The sequence below is a fragment of the Chionomys nivalis genome, chromosome 19, assembly GCF_950005125.1.
Source record: "Chionomys nivalis chromosome 19, mChiNiv1.1, whole genome shotgun sequence".
Lineage (NCBI taxonomy): Eukaryota > Metazoa > Chordata > Mammalia > Rodentia > Cricetidae > Chionomys > Chionomys nivalis.
The window spans coordinates 54,941,045-54,967,409 of NC_080104.1; the positions used below are offsets into that span (position 1 = coordinate 54,941,045).

At 51.5% G+C, this 26,365-nt stretch overlaps 1 protein-coding gene across 5 annotated transcripts in view; it reads right to left on the reverse strand.

Annotated features, from left to right (window-relative positions):
- Positions 1 to 26,365, reverse strand: part of Col18a1 (collagen type XVIII alpha 1 chain) — a 109,323-nt gene that overhangs the window by 17,134 nt on the left and 65,824 nt on the right. For all 5 annotated transcript variants that reach the window (XM_057751041.1, XM_057751042.1, XM_057751040.1 and 2 more), the window contains 17 exons: positions 23,998 to 24,542; positions 17,251 to 17,337; positions 15,265 to 15,321; positions 13,470 to 13,599; positions 8,769 to 8,839; positions 8,339 to 8,524; positions 7,482 to 7,508; positions 6,726 to 6,788; positions 6,540 to 6,617; positions 6,245 to 6,298; positions 5,935 to 6,093; positions 5,415 to 5,477; positions 4,616 to 4,642; positions 2,967 to 3,098; positions 2,383 to 2,445; positions 1,330 to 1,356; positions 140 to 175 (listed from right to left, as the gene is read on the reverse strand). In XM_057751041.1, the coding sequence (XP_057607024.1) occupies positions 140 to 175; positions 1,330 to 1,356; positions 2,383 to 2,445; positions 2,967 to 3,098; positions 4,616 to 4,642; positions 5,415 to 5,477; positions 5,935 to 6,093; positions 6,245 to 6,298; positions 6,540 to 6,617; positions 6,726 to 6,788; positions 7,482 to 7,508; positions 8,339 to 8,524; positions 8,769 to 8,839; positions 13,470 to 13,599; positions 15,265 to 15,321; positions 17,251 to 17,337; positions 23,998 to 24,542 (1,805 nt within the window). The remainder of the gene's footprint in view (positions 1 to 139; positions 176 to 1,329; positions 1,357 to 2,382; positions 2,446 to 2,966; positions 3,099 to 4,615; positions 4,643 to 5,414; positions 5,478 to 5,934; positions 6,094 to 6,244; positions 6,299 to 6,539; positions 6,618 to 6,725; positions 6,789 to 7,481; positions 7,509 to 8,338; positions 8,525 to 8,768; positions 8,840 to 13,469; positions 13,600 to 15,264; positions 15,322 to 17,250; positions 17,338 to 23,997; positions 24,543 to 26,365) is intronic.

The window sequence follows — 26,365 nt, forward strand, 5'->3', positions numbered from 1 at the left end:
CTCACTCCATGGCTGCTATTCTTAGGCTGCCTCTGAGGTGTGCTCGACACATGAGGTTTGTGTGGCATGCCTGCTGGTCCTTACAGGCCCCTTTCCATCCCCAGTGGACAATATACCCAACCCTGGGGGAAGTACCTACCTTGGTTCCAGGTGGCCCTGCCACTCCAGGATCCCCCTAAGTGGACAAAAAGTTCTATGAGCTTGGGGTGTCAGCTGGCTCATCCCCAAACCAAGCTACATACTCCTTTGTTAACCACCCAGGATATCCCGGCCCCAGCACTTGGGTCATTCTAGAACCCTAGGTGACCCAGGGGCCCACACTGGTGGAAGGTACAAAATATATCCTAGCATCATGGGAATTGGATAGTTCTGGATATTGTAGAAACTGGTGGCAAGTACCACCATCTTCACTATAAGAAATAAGTCCTCTAGCTGGGCAGTGGTGGCGCACGCCTTTAATCCCAGTACTTGGGAGGCAGAGGCAGGCGGATTTCTGTGAATTCGAGGCCAGCCTGGTCTACAAGAGCTAGTTCCAGGACAGCCAAGGCTATAGAGAAACCTTGTCTCAGAACAAAACAAAACACAACAATGACAAAAAAGAAACAAGTCCTCTTAAGAGATTTTTTTAAAGAAAAAAAAAAGTCTGCCTTTAATCAGAGCACTTAGAAAGGAGAGGCAGGTAGATCTCTGAGTTCGAGGCCAGCCCAATCTACATAATCTAGGATAGCCAGTGCTACACAAAGAAACTCTGTCTCAGAAAAAAAAAAAAAAATCCAATTTGGGCCCATCTAAAAATGGCCCTTTGAAACGTTCATCCAGTGTTTTGTATGTCAAGAAAAGCATTCTAGAAGTAGGGCAACAGTAGAGGCCAGCTAGGCAGTAAGGACACCCTGGTGGGGACTTTTCTGCTGTTCTCCACCCTTGCCCCCACCCTGGGGAGCCTGACTCTAGCGCAAGGGAAGGTGGGGCCAAGGACGGGGCCTAGTCTGTAGGCTGGTGTCCCTAAGGATGACATGGGAAGCAGAGAACAAAACTCTCAGATCCTCCAGGGGAAGGGGACACCACCCTATGGGTCTCTAAAGCTGAGAACCATGGAGAGGTTCTGGTCTCCTTCTCAAAATTTTAGAATGGTTCAGATGTGTGCAGGCAGGAATCTCATTTCCTAGGCTTGGAAAGATAGGGCATGACCCCGCTAATGCTCGGTGCACGGGAAGGGGCATGTGGCTATTTTTCCATGAAGCCGCCTGCTGTGTTTTGCAAACTTTCATGCTGAGCTCACAAAGTATTAACTTGCTAGGCAGGTCTCCAAGAAAGGCCTCCCTCACTCACCTTGAGTCCTGGCAACCCCGGAGGTCCCTGCCAGAGCAAAGGAAACAAGTGCTAGTGAGTGACCCGAATCTGCTTTATCCCACATTCATTAGCCCTTTCCAAACCTCATGACTCCAGGGACAACAAAAACTGAGGCACGAGGCTGGCGTGACGGGAGCTCTAAGCAGAGCCTTCTATTGTAAAAGCTATAATGGGGGCAACTGAACTTTAACTGAGTACCCGGTTGAAAGTTACATGGGAGCCGGGCGGTGGTGGCGCACGCCTTTAATCCCAGCACTCGGGAGGCAGAGGCAGGCGGATCTCTGTGAGTTCGAGACCAGCCTGGTCTACAGAGCTAGTTCCAGGACAGGCTCCAAAACCACAGAGAAACCTTGTCTCGAAAAACCAAAACCAAAACCAAACAAACAAAAAAAAAAAAAAAAAAAAAAAAAGAAAGTTACATGGGAGTTCTTTCTGTTGTCCTTAGAACCTGTCTATGTTTGAAATTGTTTTAAAATAAAACTATATACTGAAAAAGTTACAAAGAATTACAGCAACGGTAACGATACTTAACTACTGTCATGGTAGCATCTGCCAGTGGTGGCCCCAGAGACTAGAGGTCAGCCTGGTGTCCTCCAGGACATACTGCTGTTCCTCAGGGAAAAGCGGTATCCTAGGCAGGGCTGTAGAATTTGTGCGTGCCTGCACACAAGGGCCCTGCCATTTGGGGACTTTGGGACTTCAGCTCCTCTTTGCTGACCTAATCCAAACTACACACAGGTCAACAGAGAAACGTGGGGTGACTCCCCCAAATGCCCCACTAACTCCAGTCTACTCTGGACAAATATCTGTCACTTCTTCAAATGACAGCCATGGAAGAAATCAGAGAGGGAAAGGCCTATCTTCCTGTCACGCCGACCCCTCACCCCTAGGGACAGTTTGTGAGCAGGTCTTTCTGGGAGAGTACTATGGCTCACATCCCCGGGCTTCTGGTGGCTCCTTGCCCTACATAAGGCTGTCCCAAAGACAACACTGGCCTGGGACCCTCCTCCTACCCCAGCCCATGGGCAGTACCTGCAGCCCGTCGGAGCTTCGGGCTGTTGGCCAGAAGGGCATCCCAGAGCCTTCCATATCATCCTGGAGGGAGCACAAGAGGGACGCTCAGTGTCTGAGCCTTATTAAGAGCCTTTCCTGAGGCCAGGAAAAGGGAGATGGAGAAAATGGAAGTGGATGACCGACAGAGCTTGGGTCTTGTGTGTGTGTGTGTGCGCGTGCGCACGCGCGTGTGCGTGCGCATGTGTGTTATTCAAACCCTGGTGGGTATGCATCTGACTCAGTCACAGGGCTTTGGCCTATATGTGTGCAAGAGAAATTGTACTTGGGTTCATCGGCAGGTTTTCAGCATGGAAGGGTTGGCGACAGCACCCACAGACGATGGGACAGCACCCACAGACGATGGGACATCTGAGCCTAAACACACGTGCTTTGAGTGCTGCGAGGTCAATCCAGAACTGAGCTAACCCATTCAGGTACTTGGCATCAGACATGGGAGCCCAAAGATGGGAATAGGAGAAACCCACGTGTAACAAGAGTGTGCCCTGCTTAGAGGAAAGACAGCTGTATGGCCCAGGCTTTCTGGGGGCCCCCCAGTGACTCACGAATCCAGCTGCAAATCCTGGTCCTGGTGGCCCTGGGGGGCCTGGAGGTCCTGGTGGTCCAGTTGGCCCAGGGGGTCCAGCCATGCCAGTCTTTCCAGGCACACCGACAGGCCCAAGATCTCCTTTGCTCCCCTGCACAAACAGAAGGACAAGGTCACGGTGGCTCTGGGCCTCAGCTAAGCTACAGGCAACGCAACGAACACGCACTTCCTTGCAATGCTTTTCAAAAACCTGAAAACCCAGAGATAAATCACCTGCCACAAAAGCCACACAGGCAACTCACTGATTTAAAACAACATGGTCAAGTAGGATTCACAGGCACAAAAGCCTGACATCATGGCTTTGGCCACAGCTCAAGAATCACAAAGCAGGCTGTTCACCATGGCCTGTAACCTTGGGTCCCAGCTCTTTGACAGTTGAGAACAGGGATAGCAAGAAGCAGATAAAGCAGGTAAGGAGGAGGAACAGGCCACTGGAAGGTACAGGGAGAGCAAGGTTCAGGGTGGGTCTGCAGGGGACCCTGTAGCCACCAAGTGCTTGGGGTAATGTAGGCACAGGTGTTACCATGGCTTTGTGAGTTTGAAGAACTGGGGAAGCAGAAGCAAACACAGGACTTGTCTAGGAGTCTGAGGGACCAGATCAAGGAAGCAGACTGAGGCAGGGACTTGGCGCTCAGGCAAGGAGGCCCTGGTTCAGAAAGCCCTACTCCAAGCAGGTTAGCCCTGAAGTTGGAGCTGGTGGGCCAGCATGCCCCAGGCACCCTGCTGGCAGCCAAGTCACCTCTATGAAGTGGGAACTGAGACCACCACCATTCTCTCCTCGGCTGCTGAGAGGCACATGTATGAGATGTTCTGAACCTAGCTGGAACACAGGCAGCCTCGCTGGGCGTGAACCTTCTATAAAGGGTCTAGCTGAGTTCAAAGACAGCCTGGGCTGCACAAGATGCTACTTTTGGGCACCTTCAGAAATAATGAGGATGCAGGCATCTATGTGGGTGTGGGATCTCCAGCTATGGATGTAGCTACTCCACTTCAGGTGGGTACCAGGTACAGTGGTTCACTCTTTAGCCTTCCTCTTTAACCTCAGTAAAACACTTCATTTATTATCCTTGAAGACTCTCCTTGGGTGTGCACGCAGATACAACGGCGTGTGCGTGTACAGACGGGAGCACGTGAGTGCAGATACCAGTGTCTTGTGCAGAGACACATGCAAGCAACAGAGAAACAAGCGTGCGTGCAGATTTACATACTCAGCCCACGCCAGCCCATCTCTTATTTCTTTCTGACATGTTCATCTACCCTCTGATGCCTCTGTTGCTCTCATCGTTCCCCCACTGGATTCTTCTATCAGCCCCAGCCTTTTCTTTGAACACCGGCCAGGATGCCTCTCAGCCAGCAGGGCATTCCCTGTGCAACAATGGGTGAGGATGCTGGGAGCTCATTTCTAAACCTAACACCTCTGGTTCCATTGCATTCACAGAACAGAACTGAGTGGATATAGCCACGTGCACATGCGCACGCACACATACACACACACACACACACACACACAGACTATGCATTCACTGGCTGGGTACCCCCTACATCCTGCCTGAATACTTTTATCAAGCAGGTAGCCCCAACTCTGCCAGAATGAAAACTGACTCATACCTTGGGTCCTGGGATGCCCACCTCGCCCTATGGGGGAAAATGGATAGGATTACAACAAATTCAGACATGTATGTAGCAATCAGAGAAAAACAAACCAACAGCCCCGTGGTGACTGCCTGCCTTCAAAGGGTTGTCTTTGGTTTATGCTGACTCTAGTGTCCTTTGGGCCTGTTCCTGTCCTCTCCTTTGTCTTTTAGGGATACTAACCCCTGGGAAGCTCAGCAGGGAGGGGAGCCCAGAGAGCCCAAGGCCAGAGCACCCAAGACCACCAACCCCATGAATGTCTCTCAGAACACCTCCCGAGCCGGAGAGCCAGTTAGGCTTAGTTTAAAAAGAGACAAGCTCTGGGAAAAGTCCATTTAAAAGGACCTTCTGATGCTCCCCCAAGCATGTGGGTCTTCCTCATCCCATCCCAGGAAGTGGTGGGTGCAGCTCTCCATCTGACCCCCCTCCCCCGGCAGCCTGAGACCACAGTAGATTGTGGTCAGTAGAGATTGGCCGGCCTCTGAAGACATCTATCAATCCAGCTACACTGAAACCTGAAATCACCCTTTCACACCAAATGAAGGGCTGACCCCTAAGTCGCTGGTCCATCTGTGGTGGAAAGACACATACGGAGACCCTGACTTGAACCCGAGCCCTGCCGGCCCCACAACGAAGAGTCTTCCTAAGCTGAGGATGCAGGCTCTGTCCATGGGCTCACCCTATGGCATACACTCTCTACAGACCCCAAGCACGCAGTGCCCACCACCCACTGGCTATAAGTGTGTGCTGAGTTACACCATAGGAGCTGACTTACAACACTGCCTTTCTGGCCGGCCACTCCTGGTGGGCCCTCTTTGCCTGGAGGACCTGGAGGTCCCTGGGGACAGAAGAACAAAGAGATGGGGTGGATAGGATCCATGGTGAGCAGGTAACAGCTGGCACCCAGCCTTCCCGAGAGCCAGGATATAAACCTCCCCCCGCCCCGAGGTGTATGCAGAGCTCAGACAGTACAGTGTAGAAGCCACTGTGTGTGCTTTATTGGAGCTGTTGGTTATACTGGGAAACTAAGGTGGGAAGCTCATGCATCCATTCAGTCTAGAGTGGGTAAATGTGTGTTCCCAGAGTCACCTAGTGTGTCAGTACCCTAGAACTAGAGGGTAGCCTACCCCCCCAATTCTGAGAGTGACCCCAAATGAGACCAGCCTCCACCTCGAGGCGTGGAGACTGGGGCATGGGAGTCCTGGGGTAGATCCAGCAAGAGACCTCGTGTGATTCTCCCCTCCCCCGTTCCTAGCCAAGAGGATGCTCTGGTGAGGGGAGGCAGCAGAACTTACCGGGGGGCCAGGAAATCCGGGGGGCCCTTCCTTCCCAGGCACACCAGGAAGGCCTGCAGGTCCTGGAGCATAGGAGCTGTTGACCCCAAAGCGCCCTGGTTCACCAGGCAGTCCTGGGACACCAGGGGGTCCTGGGGGGCCAGGGAAGCCTCGTGGGCCCTGGACACGAGAGATACAGTCCATCATAGAATACATAGCCATGCAGGGCAATGATCACATCCCCTGCTAGTCTTGCCCCACCCCCAAGGGTCCCCCCTGATGTCTCAGACATCCTGCCCAGTGACAGTGGGTGTGGGGTGCAGTCACTTACCCTGAGGCTCTCCATATCACCACTGAAACCAGATCCTTCCATGTCAATGAAGGTCTGAGGGAAGGGTGAGAGAAGCCACCACATAAATGCATCATCCTAAGTATCAGATAGCATCACCCAGCTGTCCCCTAACCACCCAAAGATGCCTGCGATGGCAGGTGGGGCATCATGCTTTGCCCCACGGACTGGCCACCACCCCAAGCCTGTAGCAGGTACCCATACTCTTGGGCCAACACTATCAGGAACCGGTTCGTAGGGTTGAGTACTGGGACCTGGTGTGGAGGAGGGAATTTACCAGCTTGTCCTGTCTGAAGGAGGGGCCTGGTGGCCCCGGAGGTCCTGGAGGTCCTCGAACTCCAACACCAGGATCTCCCTGGGACATAAGACGAATCTGTCACACTGAGGACACTGAGGACACATGGTCCCCACTCTCAGGAGCTGGGATAGGAAAGGGGTCATGCTGTGGTCTGTACACACGTACCTTCTCACCCTTGGGGCCCACTTCTCCTGGGGTTCCTGGAAAGCCTTGAGGCCCAGTGTCACCCTGGAAGACAAGGATAGGAGTTAGGCAGAGGGAAGCACCTCTCTTCCTTCATACAATGAATCTTGAGCCCCAAATGCTTCTCATTCAGGAGCAGAGGGCAGATAGGAGTCAAGCCCTTCAGGGATTCATGGAGGCCTAATATACCAGCAGAGGCCATGCCACCGAGACGACCCCAGAGGAAAAAAACAGGATTTAAAAGTGACACCACTGGCTATGGATGGCACACATCCTCTTCAGAGAAGTCATCTAAGGGAACCACAGATCTCGCGGTGGAGTGGTAAGTCCACTGCATGTGTATGGGATGCTCATGTGTCTGTGCAAACGTGATGGACACATTGGACTTAAGGAAACCTCGGGTTAGCACTGAGCCTGGACTGCATGTAGTTTCAGCACAGCTCTGTCTGGCACAAAGAGCTCCCTGTGGACACTCTGACAGCACGTGGGACCCCATCTCCTCAGTGCTGCGGCCCCTCTCTTGCACCCCGAGTTCCCCACTCTTTGTTGTGAGACCTCACCCTAACCCCCCCGAAAATCTGGGAACAACACCTGTAGTTAGATCAAAAGTACAACCCAAGCTAAGCCGCCTTTTTAAAGTATCCTCTCTGGGAAACCATGGCACTGAGCTGTATGCAGATGGCCTGTGGATCCCGTGGAAACACGGTAGTGTCAGGTGCAGAGAAAAAGGCAACTTACCGGCCTTCCATCTTCACCAGGGTCACCCTGTAATGTGCAAGAGAAGACACTATGAATGTAAACTGTCCTGAAGCCACTACTACCTCTAACATGTAAACCTGGCACCCACTTTCCTTTTTCCTCCAGACATTGAAGAGTATTTTGTTGTTCTGTTTTTATTTTTTAAGACATAACTTCTTTGTGTAGCCCTGGCTGTCTAGAACTTGTTCTGTAGACCAGGCTGGCCTCAAACTAACAGAGATCAACCTGCCTCTGCCTCCCGAGTGCTGGGATTAAAGGCAGGTTGAAGACTATACTTAAATGGACTGATCTTGTAAAATTTGTTGTTCTAGTAAGATAGGTCATAAGAACAACTGCTATTTCGCTTTTGTAATCAAACTTGCTCATTCTGCTCAATGACTAGGACAAGGGCAAGACATATATGTTAAAATTAGACCCCGCCCACACATACACAGAATACATTTAATCGTGTGAGGTCTGACTTCATAAGTCATGGATTCACATAACTAGATGCTGCATCTTGGGAGTGCTCTCAGTTGCAGTCCCGGAGCCATGGGTAGCCGGCGCCACTGTTTAATAAAGCCTCCTTTCATTAAAATGCATTCATGGTCATGGCAAATCTGAGTGACCCAGACCTACAACAGACAGCACTTCTGCAGTAGAGTTTAGGTCCAGGGTCGACTTGGGCATCCCTGACCACCATGCTCTAACCACCTTCCGGCTCGAGTGCACAGCAGAAGGCTGGCAGAAATCCCAGCGTCCGAGGACGCTGCTGCTCTGATCCCAACCAACTCTCCCACCAGCCCCAGTCAGAGACCTCAGCTCCAGCCCAGATCACAGGGGAGGCCAGGACTCACCGGTTCACCGTCCCTTCCTGGAGCTCCATCCTTTCCTGGTGGCCCCTGAGGCCCTGGGGGTCCTTGTGCTCCAGGGAGAGGTTGTGCACTGGGGTTCTGTACCACTGGGCCTGCAGGACCCTGGGGCCCAGCTGGGCCAGGTAAGCCCGGAGCACCTGGCTCCCCCTTTTGTCCCTTCAGACCTCCCTAGAGACAAAGAGGATATTGGCTGCCACATCTGCATACAAGTTCCCCTCATGGTGCTGCTACTTTCTCAGGGGCCTGAATCTCAGGCCTCCGGGAATACGGAGGTGCAGGTTGGGGTAGAAGCATTGTAGAGCGTAGGGCAGCAGGCCAGGGGAGGGAGTGTGGGCCTGAGGTCAAGCCACAGTGAGAAGCCACTGAGGGCTCCTAGGTGCCCTGGGACAAGGTCATGGGGAAGTGGCCTCACCTTTATCAAGCCACTTCCATGATTCTGGACGCTCTCTTCCCATGTACCGCTTGTGCCAGGAAGGGTCTCAGCTGGGAAGAGGTGGAGGTGGCATGGTCAAGCTTCAAGCAGCCCCAGGCTCTTGGCTTTGCTGCCCAAGCTTTGCTTCTCCACCAAGCAAGAGCCCCGGGGACGAGGCTATGAGAATGGCCATTTGCCTTTCCGCCTACCAAAACCCCTGAGGACAGGGACCAGGGGAATGGTGAGTGGCAATGGCCATCTAACACGGGCAACAGGAGAGAAGAACCAAAGTCACCACAGCCATTTAAAGTAAGTCTAGTGACAACCGAAACCCTCTCCTTTGTTTTAACACCTCTCCAGCAAAACTCCTTCTTACCACCTTCTCCTCTTCCAATGAGCAATTTGAACAACAGAAAGCCAGCAGCAATTCTGAGATGAACCCCAGAGGTTCACCTAGAACCCACCATCCACATGGTACCTCTGACACACGAAGGCACATGTGACATACATATGCACACACACAGTGGTGAATTAACACACACAGGCACACACACACACACACACACACACACACGTGCCATCTCTTCTACAGAACTGTCTGGACATTTGTGGCATTTGCTATGACCTCTGCCTCGAAGACTGTGGTGTTTCACGAGGGCAAGGCTTTCCTTCACAAGTCGGTCACGGTCACGTTCAGGGATTCAAACTTGATAAAGGAGCAGTGACTTGCTAAATGGTCCACACTCCCCTGGCTTCTTCTCTGAGAACAGTAACCATGAAGATGCCAAACCAGGATCTCCTGCTATGTTGGTTCCATGTCTTTTACATGTGTCCAACACGCGAGCGCTGCTGGAGCCAAAGTTGGGCCCAGTGAGCCTGCTACCCGGTTTTGGACAGCCTTTGAGCTGAGAGTGGATCTTACAGATGTGCACAAACAAGAAACACTTCTAAGGTCAGAGACAGAAAATGCCACAGAAACATGGCTGACCCCAAGCCTGAAATAGAAGTCAGTCAACAATAGCAGTTGTCATTCTTTCCTTTGCCTGGAACCACAAGATAGGTCCTTCCTGAAAATACGGAGTACCATTCCCTAGTGATTAATAAGAGGGTTGTAGGGTGATCCCAGAGGCAGATCTTAACCACATCTCACTAGCAGCAGACAGTATAAACTTTTATCATGCCAACATGTCACACCTCTTAGACACCAATTAGGTCTCTAATTAGAGTTTCTACTATTTAGAGGCATCTAGTGCTCATTGACTGCGGCACCGAGCCCCCCATCTTGGATTAGAATTAATGATCACACGGTTATTCACGGCTGAGCTCAGTCCCTAGCAGGTTATAGGATCTGTAGCCACAAATGAGGATTGGTCAAACTAGTGGACGTCCCAGGAGCTGCACAAACAGTGTGCTCAGGCCCCTTACTCATTCTCAGGGCTCTAGGGAATGCCGTTCCTAGCCTCTGAGGCTGACATTGTTCTCTGGGGGAAGGGCGCTGGTGACGGACTTTGCCCACACTGGGTCATGGGTTCATCATCTGTGCAGCAAGGAGTAAGCCTCCCCCATCCACTACAGCCAAACTACCCCAACTGCAGGAGCCACTGCCGTGTTTGACCACAAGAGGGCAGCACGGGCTCTCCCTGCAGCAGCAAAGCTTTCCTGGAACTTCAGGACTACTGCCTTAGGGGGCATTTAAAACTGTGCAAACATGGCTAAGAGAAATCAAACAAGACCTAAAGAAAAGGCAACAATGGGTCTCGAGAGTCATTTCTCTGCCTCATTGAAGCTCCAGCAGGCTTTTTCTTCTCTGCGGATGTGGTAACAAGCGGCCAAGACAGACAGGGAGAGCCATGGCTCAGAGAGGTGGGCAAGGATTCACAGAGAGACAGACAGGATGGTACAGAAAGATGGGCGTGGAGATCTACAGCACAGAGGAGAGACCAGAAATAGACTCAAGGTGGGAGGCTAATGCCCCACATCTCAGAGTCGGCTCAGCAGGGGAAAGGGGGCTTTAGCAGTGACAGAAGTTGGGAAACAGTTTTTTAAAGATTGAAAGTAGGTCTTTGGATCACCTTGGGCAGAGTTTCAGGTGACACTAGAAGTGAGATCTTTGAATTTCAGCAAAAATTAGAAAGTTAGGCTTTTCTAAAGATGCTGTTAAGAAGATGAAGGTGGATATTGTGGCTCACACCTGTAATCCTAGCACTTGAGAAGCAAAGACAGGAGGGTCACAAGTTCAAGACCAGCTTAACACATGCTCACACACACACAATCACTCACACGTACATGGAGATATCTCTCTATCTATATCTATAGCGATATATATCTATAGATATAGATAGAGAGATGTTATATCTATATATTTAGGTATTACATATAGATATTTAAATAGATATAGGTATATATCCATATCCTCAGAGGGTAGGATAGGAGGAGATGAAGAAACAAAGGGAGTCCGGCAGTGGTGGCACACACCTTTAATCTCAGCACTGGGAGGCAGAGGCAGGCAGTTCTCTGAGTTCAAGACCAGCCTGGTCTACAGAGTGAGTTCTAGGACAGCCAGGGCTACACAGAGAAACCCTGTCTTGAAAAAAACAAAGAAAGGGAGAGAGATGATATGAAGAAGACAATGATTGTGTTTAAATCCAGAATACATAAAAAACTCTCAAAATTCAACAATAAGACATCATACAGCCCATTAAACTTTGGCATAAGATCTAGACATCTACTGAGACGTAAGCCCACGAAAAGATGCTGGCTATAACAGAAACAAGTGAGAGCGCAGGGCAGGCCACCCCACTTCCATAACAACCATGTCTAATGACCTCATTGAGGTGAGGTGCAGAGACTCCCACATACTGGGGTGGGTAGTAAACACACAAATCATTCGCAAATGGCTCAGCAGCAGCTGAGACAGAAGACCCAGAACAACATCCTTTGAAACCACCTCAAGCTGGACATAGTGTATACGCCCATTGCCAGGTCCTCAAACTGGACATAATGCATATGCCCATCGCCAGGTCCTCAGGCTAGATGGACACAGTGCACATACTCATCACTAGGTAAACGGATAAATACACTGTGGTCCGTCCATACTGTGGATGACAGGCCAACCACTGACTCTCTATAATGTGAATGCTTTTTCTCAAAGGGACGCAGTGCCAAGCAAACTGTAGTAGGAGCTGTGGGCCTCTTCCCACAGCCCGGCTCATGGCTGCCTAGCTAGCTTATGCCCCGAAATAACAACACATAAACTGTATTCTTTTAAACACTGCTTGGCCCATTAGCTCTAGCCCTTACTGGCTAATTCTCATATCCCGATCAACCCATCTCTAATAATCTGTGTAGCATCAGTCTTACCAGGAAAGATTCAGCATGTCTGACCTGGTGGCTTGCTTCATCGCTTCTGGCTCTGAGAGGAGCTGCCCTGCATCTGAGCTCACTTCCTCTTCCTCCCAGCATTCTATTCTGTTTACTCCACCCACCTAAAGGCTGGCCAATCAAATGGGCCAAGGCAGTTTCTTTATTAGCCAATGACCTTCCTCCATCAGCAAACCCAGATCCTTACTGTTCCGGGAAAGGACGACTCTCTGTGCTGACAGAAGGCAGAGCAGTGGGGGAGTGGGGCTGCCCAGGGGATCCTGGCAAGGTAGGGGGTCATACTTTGTTATCTTCCTGAGATCCACGAACACTGACAGATGGGAGTCAAGGCAGAGCTCACCTCAAGGCCTGTGGGTCTTGAGGATGTAAGTCCCCACTCATGAGTCAGGAAGTAGCTCCTTTCCAGCCTTGCTTGACTTGTGGGTTAACAAAGAAAGGCAGCCATGGCTGGCAACCCGTGGAAATCTAGACCTGGGTGTCACAGCTGGGAGTACTTGGGTACTGTCAACATCAGGAGGAGCTGGAGCCTGTTCTTCTTAGAGCCTATGGAAGCCCTGGGGACTCCCAGAGACTTTCATAGGCTCCATTGCGCTTCAGTCCAACAGAGCTGGAAGGAGGTATTTATGCTGCTATGTTACCAGGTCTGTAATCAGCAACGCAGAGAACAGCCCAAGACACACCATTCATAGCTGACACGCCTTAGGCATTCCCAGCCCTGCTTCCTGCAGACCGGGAGCCTTGTGCACATCGTCCAGACAGTGGCTTCCGTGCGAGACATATATCACCCTATATGCTGACCTGCGGCACAGCCTGGACTAAGGATGTATTTTCTCCTACATCTCTCCTCTCTTGGACTAATTTACACTCCTAGCAAACCTGCTGGCCCTGAACCAGGAGATGGCACATCTGGAAAGGTTCCTACACACGACAGACAAAGACAATACAGACCAAGAGCCTGATGAAGGACATGTCACAACTACCTGGTTCAGAATTCTCCTGGGGCCCAGCCAGAAACCTGCCTCAACAGGACCTTCTTAGACAGCAGAAGGGCGGCAGGTGGGGACAGGGCTGGCCCTGATGCAGTCTTCATCCAATACACACACACACACACACACACTCACATACATACGCTCACACATGCACATATACACTCATACATAAATGTGTACACACATAAACACACACATATATACACACTCACATACACTCATACACATACATACACACACTCATGCACACACACACAAACATACACATGCACATACACACCACACATGTACACACACACTCACATACAGAGCACATCCAGAAAAGTTTTACCTCCTATAGACTCTACCGTGGTTTCTTCTTCCGTTTCTTCTGTTCTAGAATCTTCTGTGGTGCTGCCTTCAGCCAGGGGTGGGGAAGTGACAGGGGGTGGCTGGGGGAGCCTGGGTGCTAGCGATGTATCCTGCAAGAGGAGAACAGGAAACCTGGCTGTGTTATTCAGAAGCACAACTATCCCGTGCATGTATGAGCTGGCAGTTCCATCTGGTTTTGGGGTTTACAGCTTATGAAATGGGTTGCTTGACAGGGTTTTGAGGAAGATGAGGAAACCATCACTCTAGTTGATATGAATCGCCAGGACTTTCTGCAGAGCTATCTGCTGGAGGTTTTCATCAGCCTGGAGGCTGGGTCCGACACCTCAATAGTCCTTAATTCCTAAAATTTGACATCGCCAGAGGAGGGACAACGAGCCTTTCCAGGCCCAGTACAGATACTCCCTGTGGCTGGAGAACATCAGAGATGCCTAAAGTAGGGTCCTCGGGTATCACAGTAGGGTGTACGGAGCAGGTGTGCTCTCAAGGAGGGTCATGACAGAGACTTCTCCCTCGGCCCCAGCCAAGCACTGGTTCAGCATTGACTTCTTATTGTTCTAATGGAGGCTGCTGGTCTACCCTGCAGATCCTCTGCTTTGTGCCAATTTCAGACTCACCCAGGGGACCTGGTGGCACACAGCAGCATGACCTATATTCCTGATAACTTCTTATCGGTAACAGTGAGGTCCAGGTAGATGGGCCCTGGGGAGTATCTCGGCTGGGGTAGTGTTGGGGCTTGAACAAGGATTCCTCCAGACACTCTTGATGCCATTGTCACCACACAGACATCTCAGACCAGGGTGGGCATGAGACACCATGGGTCCGCAGCTTTCATCTTTTGAAGGGACTGGCTAGGCCCTTCATGGAACCCCTCACACAGTCCCTGCCTGTGACTACAGCATCAGGCTCCTGGCTGGAGTGAGCAGGTTACAAGGAAGGATGATATGAGTGCCCAAGCTAGTTATTAGCTGGTCTACAGACAAGACGATACTGATGTGACATGGCACTCATAGGCACATCTGTGCTTCCAACATCTGCCATGCCCAGGGCACCATGTATAGAAGCAGAGTTTTGCAAATCTAATCCACATCTGTGAGGAGAAGAGTTTATGACCATCAAGGGACACAGAATGTAGTCCCAGATTTCCAGATGACTATGTTCCCTATCCCTAAAACTGCCTGTCCCTACCCCAGTCCACATGTTAAGGAGGCCTCAGCACCTCTTCGAGCAGTGGTGGCCATCCTTAGGCTACTTAGCATCCTGCAGTCTTCTTGGCCCCAACACCCAAGGATCTCCTTAAAGACAGGCTCTTCATACTAGATGCTGGGGGCCCAGAGGGTCCCAGAGGAGCCCGGGGGTTCACCCAAACATCCTTTTCCTATCTAGAGTGCCTCTGTGTTCTTGGGACCCTGGACTGGAAAAAGCATGCAATGTGGCTTGTCCAGAAACTTCCCTGAAATGTCACTTGTCTGGTCCTCATGTTAGACACAAACCAGTTATGGTCCCATACCAGCCAAGAGCATCGACAAAATGCTGGGTCGCCTCTGATGAGAAAGCTCCCTTCAGAGGAGAGTTTCTGGCTCAGGACAAGAGGCAGCAGAGCCAGAGGGGGGATACAAGATCAACCTCAGACTGGTGCCTCCCTGCATGACACAGGACTGATGGGATGTCATACACACTATACACACTATACACAGACCATATTTCCCCTCCCCTGCCTGAACCAAGGGATGGCCTCACCGCCTACAGGCACTCACCTCCTCCCTGTGTGGCTTGCCGCTTTCTTCAAAGCCACTTCCAAAGTCTCCAGATGCCTGCAGGGCGTGAGAGAAGCGAGGAAGAAGTCAGGATCAGAGGTCCCATGACAAGATAGCAACTGGACAGCAAATAAGACTCCTCCTGGGTCGAAATCAGTCAGACTTGCTGCTCGGGCAAGCCAGGATGGCCCGGTTGTAGACCAGAAGGTTGTAGATCAGGCTTGAGCACTCTTGCTCTGTGACATGACTGCCCCGTCCTTGCCATCCCTAGGGGACAGGCAAGGGAGGTAGGAAGCTGCCCCAGTCCAGGCTGACACTGAAGAAGCATACGTGGAAAGTATGTATGTCACAATAATGTCCCCACCCATCATCTGCCTGGACAGGCTGCTTTCACGCTCTCCCTTCCCTACAGTCTCCAGGAGCTCTGGGGAAGCCAGGGGCCAGCCCTTCCTCTTGCCAAGGTGGATAACTTAATATAAACCCAAAGAAGAAATACTACCTGGGCCCATAGAGCCCATAGTGACATCACGATGTCAAGGTGGCCCAGGAGGGACAGACTTGCAGACACCCAGTACGGGCAGCATGTGTCATGCCCACTGGATGGCATGGTCATGAGTGAACGTTACCCATGCACTAGAGACTGGTACTAGACAGAAGCCAATCACATCTCTGATTTTTCTCCTTGAAAAGGTAATAGCTGTTGTAGAATATTATTTTAAGATGTGTTACATTTGTTTATACTGTAGAACGTTTGTTTAATGATGCAAAGATGTGTTACATTCTTTATATAGCATTTGTTTAACTCTGTGAAGCTGTGATTCTTCACCTGTCTAAAACACCTGATGGTCTATTAAAACGCTGAATGGTCAATAGCGAGGAAGGAGCAAGGATAGGCGGGGCTGGCAGGCAGAGAGGATACATAGAAGGAGAAATTAGGGAGGACGAGAATGAGGAGCAAGAGAACAAGGTGAGGACACTAGGGGCCAGCCACCCAGCCACCCAGTCACCCAGCCACTCAGTTAGCCACCCAATCAGTCACCGAGTTAGCCATGGAGTAAGAGTGAAAGGAAGATTACAGAAGTAAAGGAAAAAGTCCACAGGCAAAAGGTAGATGGGATAATTTAAGTTAAGAAAATCTGGCTAGAAATAAGCCAAGCTAAGGCCAGCCATTTATAAGCAATAATAAACCTCCATGTGTAATTTATTTGGAGCTGGGTGGTGGGCCCCCAAAAGAGCCAAGAGGGCAAAAGACAAACAACATTTTGGCATTCCAACATAGAGCCAGGCTCTGCCCAAGAGGAACTGGTGACTGGGATGTTGTCATGTGCTATCTCCATTGGGACATCCCCTCAATCCTGTCCTCTGGCAACAGGAGATTGTTTTCCTCGGGTGTCATGATATTGTACACACAGAGAGACCGTGCATATAGATCACACTTGAAAGATGCCCAGCAAATCGAAAACAAACATACCAGCAACATGCAGAGAGACACACAGAAAGACACAGACTACTCGGCTCACATACCACACATAATAGATGCACTGTGCAGAGAGACAACACACAGCATAAAGATAGCAGTAGACAAAAAAAACAAAGGCACATACACAGCAAGCAGAAAAAAAATACAAGGACCAGACGTACCATACAAAAAACACACACAGTACATCAAGAGCTACACACAATCACACAACAGACAGACATACCCTCCCATAAACACACATCACACATAGCATCTAAACATACACACAACCAAGCACGTATGCACTTTCCACAGTGTGACCTGTCCATCACACGGTATCACTGTGGCTTGGTCTCTGATATTTACATTTTCCAGGTTGTCCGAAATGGAAAGTTAAGACGAGGAGTGGTGTCTGAACAACACATAGGTTCCTGGTACCCTACTAGCATCTTTTGGCTTTTCCCAGCATATCACTTTGGGGCCCTTGCTCACAGGGGGAAGATAACCCCCCCCCTCAAGACACTCACCCTGTCTTCATCATCATCATCTTCATCCAAGCAGTGCACAGGGCTCACCCGGGGGTTCTGTCGTATCTTCAGCTCTGAGATCTTCCCCTGGAGGGAGGCAGAAGGTCATTAGTTTGAAAATGAAATGTCGCTCGATGGATCAGTTGTCTGGCCCCTCAGTTGGGAAGGTGGTGGAATCTTAAGGAGGTGGAGGCTCACTGAATTGGGTTACTGGGAGACAGCCTTGGCACTTTCCAGCCCTACTCTGCTTCCTGGCTGCAATATGACCAGCTGCCTCAGTCTTGCCCCCCCTCACGGTCACAGATACCTCTCAAACTGCAAAGCCAAAATAAATACTTGCCTTTTTTTCTTAAGTGGTTCTTGGTCAGATATTCGGTTACAAAAACAGGGAGAGAGAGTAAGACCCTGGCGCCCTGGAGGCAGGTGCTCAGGCAGAGCCTCTGACTCGTGCTGGCCCCCAGCCTAGCCTGATGCTACCAGGGAAGCTCCCTTTTGTCAAGAAGACTAAGGAGCAGACTCATTCAAAGGCTTTCAAGTTGTGGCAGTTTCTGGGTCAAGACAAGGGAGGCCGTGGAGATCAGATGCACCCAACAACAAACGTGGCCGCATCTCACACTTCCTGCCTAGATGGCTGGCTCTTACGCAGGCTCCGGGGTGTCTGTCCACAGGATGTGCTAGAGTCCACACGCACTTTCCCCGTGTTTATGTTCTCACTCTGATTGTATTCTACTGCGCTAATTTCAGTTTACTAAATAGAGACCGCATTTCCTCATTTCCAAAGAGATTTTCTAGACTCCTATCACAGCCAGAACTGAGTGGATGGCGGCGGGCAGACTTCCATGTGGCCCGATGGGGAGAGCCTCCCTCTGGCTGTTCAGTCGGCTCGCGTGAACAATACATATCAACACTAAGGGAAGGGTGTGACTGTCCTAACAAAACTTGACATGGAGGGGTTGGGTATTTAGCTCAGTGGTAGAGCGCTTGCCTAGCAAGTGCAAGGCCCTGGGTTCAGTCCTCAGCTTCAGAAGAAGAAAAAAAAACTTGACATGGAGACACTGAAATCTGGATTCCATACCCAGTTTCACACATCACAATATAACTTCTTGATTCTTCCGGCCATTTGAAGATGTAGCCGTCACCCTAGCGTGGGAGCCTTGCGGGAGTCAGCGATGGCTGGCCCATGCTGCGTTGACTAGTCTGGTGTCCTGTTTATTCCAGGGAATGTCCCCAATCCAGATGTTTTCATCAGCTGATACTCAACCACACCTCCCTGTCCCCCACAAGGGACATGTGACAATTAACAGTCCCACCTCCATCCCTGAGGCTTGAGGTCCCCCCTCATCTCTTCTCATCTCAAAGCTTGCTTCAGTCTGGATCCTCTGAGAAATATTTACCCCAATATTTGCCCATGGGGTCAAAGCCACTTGGGGCTAAGTCTACCCTGAACCCCAAGTTTCACAATTCTTCCCAGTGTTGAGGATAGCAAAGTGTATGTGTATGTGTGTAGTGTACATGTATGCTTGCATAGGTCTCTCTCTTTCACACACACACACACACACACACACACACACACACACACGTATATGCACAGCTTGGCTTGCTAGATGGTTATGGTAGGGGACAGGGAGGCAGGCTTCAGGAGAGCCCTGTACACCACAAACACTTTGACTTGGTCATTTCCAGCCAGCGCAAGGCCTTCATTGGCCATGAACAAGCATACATACATGGGGTACATCACACCACGTACATACGTGGGAATCACGCCAGGTACATACAGGGGAATCACGCCAGGTACATACATGGGACTCACACCTACATGGGATGACTCACACCTGCAGCACCCAGCAGGTCCACGCTGAGGGTGATTTGGCTTCAGGTCCTTAGATACCTACAATCCTGACAGCTATCTGATGCTATCTGACACTGATGTCTATGGGTTATCTCCAGGCATGTGAGAGGGAGGTGGTGACATCACTCGACAGCAGCAGAATGAGAAGCTGCTCTCAGTGACCCATGTGATGGGATGTGGGGACCACCTTCTCCCAGGATGTGGGGACCACCTTCTCCCAGGATGTGGGGACCACCTTCTCCCAGGTGCTGCCCTCAGTAGCTGGGATACACACGTAGCCCTGAGGCCTGACAGTAGTGTCCCTTGCTTAAATCCAACTAGTGAGACTACACAGGTCCCTCTGCATGCTCTCTACCCTCACCTGCCTACCCCCACTCTCTCCCAAAGTCACCACAATCTACAGAGTCCCTGGCACCTGAGAGGACAGGAGCAGAATCCCTACAAAGCCCGTGGGCCAACAGAGCCCATCCTCACAAGCAACAGATTTCAATGTACTGGGCATCAAGAAACCAAGGCCCCATCCAAGGTCACAGGAGGAGAGTCTCTGGCAAGGAACAACAGAAAGAAAGCTCTAGTCTATGTCAATCCTGTGGGCCTCAAGAAATAGGGCTTGACCTCGCAGGACCAACACTGTGACAGGGGGGACTCCGTGCCCTTTATCCCATGTGCTATGGTGGTCTAAGATTTGGGAGGCCTCTAGGTCAGGGGAAAAACAGAACTGGCATCTGGCATCTGCACCCCCTAAAAAGATCAGAGGAGCAGCATTGGGCCAGCAGGTGAAAAATGATCTGCCTGTATTTGGGTCCAAGGGGATTCTGGGAGTTCTACCAAGCTAGTAACATCAGGACAACATATAAGCAAGTACACACGGTTGTATGAAAAGGACCATATGACTGTGTGTGTGAGGGTGGGTATCACCCATGCCCAGAGCCCTGCACCAGTCAGTCACAGCCACATTCACTGGAAGGGAGATGTACACTTCCTGGCAGCCAGCTTTTGGGGTCAACAGTATCTGGGGACAGAATGAACATCTTGAGAAGTCCGCTCAGAGCTGCAGTTGGTGCCTTGGTGACAGTGGAGAGCCCTCAAGATCAGGAGGAATTGGGTTTAAACACTAGAAAACTGCTTCCTAAGGGCACAGCTGGCCAGGGGCATTTCGTGTGGTCTCAGCAACAGACACAGCATTCCATAGAGATGGGCTCACTGCTGTGGACGGGGCCACACCTCTGCCGAGGCTGTGGGTGCCTGCGTCTGGAAAAGGCCTCCAGAGGGCAGAAAAGACTTGTGTCTGCACTGAGTTCAGCTCTGTATCCTGCCCTTGTGACTCCTCCACCCACGCCTGGAGTTCTCCCAATGGCTAATGGGAACAATGTCAGTTGTACAAAAACCATAAGACCCACTGCAAATATTGAATGGACTTGGACCCAGAAGTTACGCAATCTGGACCTTGGAAAATGGGGGACTGTGAACATTTAGAGACAAGTGCCACATGAAACTCTTCCTGCCGACGGACAATGCTTTAGTCATGGGGAAGTCACTCAAAACAGATCCCCGTCAGCAGGAGGCACAGCGCCGCCGTCTTGGCTCACCTGAGCCTGCCATGGCAGAAGCAGTGTCCCAGCCAGCAGAGGTCAGAGGCTGAAGCCATGAAGTGGGGCCATCTGCTAGTGTGGTCTCCTGGGCTGCACCCTAGCTTCCCCATGGCCTTCAGGGTGGACTCTTTGCCCTACCCTTTTCCCCTCAGCCCATCTTCCCCTCCCTCCCTTCCTTTCTTCCCTCCTATGGCCAGTTCCTGCTGTGGTGTGACCCAGCCACGCTGCCTGCTCTGTTTGCTAATGCCTGACATCCATCCCTGCAGCCCTCACACTCATTGCCCCACACTGCTTCACGGGCCTCTGGCTTCAGGTCTCCGCTCCTGTGACCAGGTCCCGACAGGCCACGTCATCACAGCCAGCCTCCTTTGGTCTCTTACAATGCCCAGGAAGAAAATGGCATACATGCTGTGGCACTGTACCCACCACAGGCTACTTCAGATGCAAGAAGAGGGGTTTGTGGAGCTTTATTTGCCAGAACACTGAGCAGGAGCCAGTGGGACAGACTGCTGAGAAGCACTGGGAGAGACGGACTGAGAGTGGACCCATGAGGGCTCTGTTCTCCTCAATCAGGAGTGGAACAGCTGGGGTCAGATTCTGCCCTCTGCTGTCTGCTCCAGCTCCCATACAGGAAGGCCTGTTCTGATATCACACACTTGAGGGCTGGGGCCACCTCTCCGCACCAGCACATGCATCTGTTATTCTGATGATGGAGCCATAGCTGCACCCTGAGGAAAATTCATAGCCTCAAGTCTAGATGAAGGAAATGAAAATTGACCTTGAGATGCCCAGCTGAATGAGAACACTGGGAAAGCTGTGCTTAACGGGGTCTCTCCTGGGGTCAAACGCACCAGGGGTTGGGGCAAGGTTGCTGGAGGTGAAAGAGAACCCACAAAAGGAATCTTAAGCCAAGGTGTGGACCTCATAAAGACAACGCAGGGCTGGGCTGGGCTCCGTGGGAAATACTGGCCCAGCATGTGGGAGGTCCTGGGTTTAGTCCTCCCTAGCACCCACACTAGGAGAGAAAGACAAAAGAAAGTCAAGAGAATGAGAAAAAGTAGAGGCACCTCTGACAGGAAAAAGAAGTCGAGAAGAATTATAACTACAAGACACACAACATAACCAACAGAACACCTGCACTGAAACACAGCCAGAAGCCATGCTTTGAGGGAACTGGTAAACAGAATGACGCTCATTACCAAACTCAAACGGACAGATAGGAAGACAATGACATCAACCTGTGAGGACCATCACCCAGCAAGGACCAGGTCTAGGTAGCTGTAGGCACAGCCCGGCTCTCCCTGGCAGTGCGTGGATGCAGGTAGGGCAGAGATGATTCAGAGGAAGCCTAGCTCCCCATCCTACTGGCTTCCCTCCCAGCGTGCTGGCTCTTTAGTTCCCTGGCTCCCTGACTCCCAGAGCTCTGGGCTAGCTTTGGTCATGTCATGAGTCACCATGATACAGTGACTCCTCCCCCAAAGACCACAGCGCCAAGTCTGCAAATCCAACTATCTCCTTTTCTGCCACCAGCACATCTCCCCCGCTCCAGCCAGCATCTTTTAAATGGAAAGGATCCTGAGACCTAGAGTACAGCAGCTGGCAGGGTCAGACTGCTGAGGTCAGCAGGGAGGCGTCTACGGTCTGCAATGACCAGCACAGTTCCCCGAATGCTCTGTCTCTCTCCTTCAACCACCAAAGAGTTTTCATATCCAAGGTTTTGGGTTTCTCTCTCCAGACCCAAAATTAACCAAACAAACACCTTAAATGCCCCCAATGGTGTTTTTTAAGTGAACAGACAAATGGCAGGCTGGGAATAAAATGTGTGCATACACAGCCAGGGCTAAGTTTCTTTCAGATATGGAGAGCTGGATAAATCAATTAGGAATGGCTGAATTCTCCCACCAAAATCCAAAGGGGCGGGGAGAAGCTCACGTTCACAAACACACCAAGAAATGAAAATGAAAACGATACAGCGTGTCTACATATCCAACGGGCAAACCTTTTTTACACAGCCCAGCAAGACCCAGGCAGTGATGAGGCCACCTCTCTCAGGGTGGCTGTGCCCTTCCATCAGCACCACTGAGTCTCACGTACCCTACTTCTCACCAGCTCTGCTGGGGAAGTCAGAGACAGACAGAACCTCTGAGGTCTACCATCCCCTTGGGAAATGGTGGCGACAGCACAGCACAAATGTCCCACTCTGGAAACGATGACACTCAGCTTTCTGGGAATCGCGTTTGAAGAGCAGAAGGAAAACACACAGGGGCCCAGTTTGGTGCCAAAGTCCTGGTAGCTCTTGAACTCTGTGGGTTAAAAGTTCCTGCCAGAGGCAGAAGGTCAGCTTTCAGAGCTGTGGACACAGGACTTAAAACAACTTACAACAGCAGGCCCTTGTCTGGGTCATAATTGACTGTCTGTCCCTGGGGACATGCCCTTCCTTGCACACACAGGGACCCCTGTCTGGGTTGGGCAGGGGCGTCCAGCTGCTGATGGCTGGCGTACTGGATTCAGGAGCGAGGAGTCAGTGCCAGCTGAGGGTCCCCACGCACTGGTTCTCAAGAGGCTGGGATCTCAGGAAGAGTGCCCTTCTACAAGAAATGTAGGACCCAGAAGGGACAAACGCAGGAACATGGGAAAGAGTCACGGCCTCTCACTGTCACCCAGTAGGTCCGGAGCTAGTTGCAGTCTTCATTAAAATAATAAACATTCTGGAGCAGCTGACCTAAGCAGGTCTGTTGTGTGCCGTTCCAGTCCCCATTCCCAGCAGGGTACTCCCTCGACTGTGTGCAGAAAAAGGAAGACCCTCTGGGTGACTGGCTTTAAGTGAGGGATTCTGGTCGTTAGTTTTGAGGGAGAGTCTCAAATGAGCCTGGAACTCCAGATCATTCTCCTTCTGGCTCCCTGGCGGGCTTAGGTGTATGGCCCCAAGCCTGTCTCTTCCACAAGATGCCTGAACACTTGCTCTCCAGGTGAAGTAGCTGAGCCCCGACTAAGCCCCACACTCTCCTAGCCTAAGCTTGGTGTCTCCAGCTCACCCCAGGCCCTGGCTCATACCCGGCTCATACTAAGGATGGGAGCCCAAGAAGAAACGGCCTCCAGCAGCCATCTTGTGGACCCTGGGGTCTCAAAGAACTCAGGAAAGCCCAGTGGGGCATCCAGGGTACCAAACAAAGAACAAAAGTTGGAACAGAAGCCACAAGTGTGGGCGCCCCAGGCTGCAAGCATCAACTGGAGGAACTTGCTTTCCCTGGTCCTCCAGGCCCCCTCCTCCCCTGGCTCAGCACACAGCAGGGCAGCATAGGTTACCTGGAACTTGTCAGGGTCAGCTGCTCCAGCCTGACCCACGAAGAGGCCAGAGTCGTGCTCCAGTTCCAGGCCTTGCGGGGACCGAGCAAACGGCACCTTCTGGAACTCTTCACAGTCTATGTAGAGAGCCACAGAGCGGCCATCCACGCTGAGCGCAAAGTGTGTCCACTGGCCAACAAACGCAGGCAGGTGGAAGCTGGCGCCCGTGCGGGTCTGGCTAGCACCGTGTTCCGTGTAGAGCAGTGAGATGTTCTGGTAGCCATCTTGCACCCCCGAGAGCTTCACGCCCAGCGAGACTACTGTCTGCGCAGCGTCTGTGATGGCAAACAGCACCCCTGCGGCCTTTGTGGCCGGCTGAATATGAAACAGGAGTGAAAAGTCACGGAAGAAGAGTCTAGGGAAGTGGTGCTGGGCCACCTGGCCACCACTGGAGTCTGGTCCAAAGACATAGGCTGGCCCGACGTCGGGGTCTTCGATCTGTTGGATCTGCGGGGGCAGAGGGTCCCCGAGGAGCTGTGGCAGCCCCACCTCCTCAGCGATGTTCTCTGCAAAGAGAAAGACATCCGGTGAGGTGGCTGCACGGGAACAGACTCAGTCACAGTGGCACCCTAGGAGACACAGACCACGAAACCATCCCTTATCCAGGTCTGTGTGGCCATCTCTTTGGGTCTCTCCCTGCTTTCATGGATTCCTGGGTCAAAGCAAATATCCCAATATGGAAGTGAGGGGCTGGGGCATGGAGTCCCCCACTCTGACTCTATAGGAGAACAGACTCGGAGTAAGACCTCTCTACAGCAAAGAGAGAGCAGGCGACATAAGGTAACTCCTGTCTGAAGCTCCACCTGGTCTGGCAGTCAGTTAGAGATAAATCGAACCTGGGAGACTCAAATGGCCAGGCTCCAAAGTCGGCTTTCCCTGGCTTCCTCTCGTCATTATGGTTTCTAAGTTAGCACCAAATTCTCACTCTGCTTCCCCACACGCCTGTTCCTCAGGAACTCTTCTGTGGCCATTTCTGCTCCCTGAAGCTTAACACCACATTACGATGCAGAAGGCTGCCTGATAGCTGGCAGTGGCAGCCCAGTACAGACTCTCCTGGATTTACGACTCTTCTAAAGTGCCTTAGGGTGGCCAGTGACCCATTTCACTTACAGACTTCACTCCTGGCACCATTTTGAGTTGGACACAGATGTATGAGCCCTTCTCGTCTTTAGGCCAGGGCCACCAGGGCCATTCAACACACTCAAGCAGTCCAGCATTACAAAGCCTGGGAGGAGGCGCTTGGGCAAGGAGAAGGTTCACGGTCAAGAGCTCTCTTAGGAAGGAACGGCTGGAGGCAGGCATGCTTGGTAGTATGTGAGTGTGTAAGGATACCATGCCTCAGGTCAGGCTGTTGGGCTAGAATAACAAGACCCCTACAGAGTAGGAGATGGGAAATACTGAACCCCCAACTTCACTGGGCAAATGGAGTCACCAAGCCCTCAAAACCAGAAGACAAGAGCCGCCATAGAGCACATCCCTCAGGGGACAAAGAACAGCTTTGTGTGCCGAGTGTGCATCCTGAACTGCTGTAAGGGTCCCCATAAGTCACATGTTCATCCTGTCACATGCTCTTTAAGCCCTGAGTGCTGACCAGACATGGTGCTGGCCAGGAGCAGAGGGGACACAGCTTGGTGGGGGCACAGCTTGAAAGAGCTGAGTGTCTGCAGCCTTCAAGATGAGAGCAGAGAAGGGTGGCGGGCTAGCCTTGGGAGCTCAGTGATCCGTCACAATCATAGCTGCTACAGTGTTTCCTTCTCACCAGAAATGCTGGGATCCGGAGTTCGCACTTGAAATGCTGCAGCCAAGTCATGAGTGCTGCCTGAGTGCTGGAGATGAGGCTGTTCTGCCCCTCCTAGGACAGCTAAAGTCCCTGGCGCCCCACTAGCCCAGCACACAGGACTCTATAGCTGCTAGCTTTCTGGGCTGGAAGGCAGTGTGTGCCATGATGACCCCTGGGTCCTTAGAGACCTACAACCAGCTCTTCCCAAGCCCTTCCCTTTCCTTTCTATGAAATTCTTTTCAGCTTTGCTGGGAGTAGATGCCAAATGCCAGGGCAGTAAGATCACTGGCTCTGCTCTCTGGTTACAGCATCATGATGGGGGAAGCTCATTTGTGGTTAAGGAGCAAGGCCTGTGCCATGCTCTGAGGGCTCAGAGGCCTTCTGGAGGACGGTGGTCCCTTTGCAAGCTGAGGCTCCTCCAGTCACCCGTCTGACCTCTAATCCAGGAATGGGGGTCCTACCTGGTTAAGTCCACCTCCCCTGAAGTAAGCAGATAAAGTTCTGAAAGGGCAGTATTTAAACATGGACACCCTTGAGCTACATGTGAAA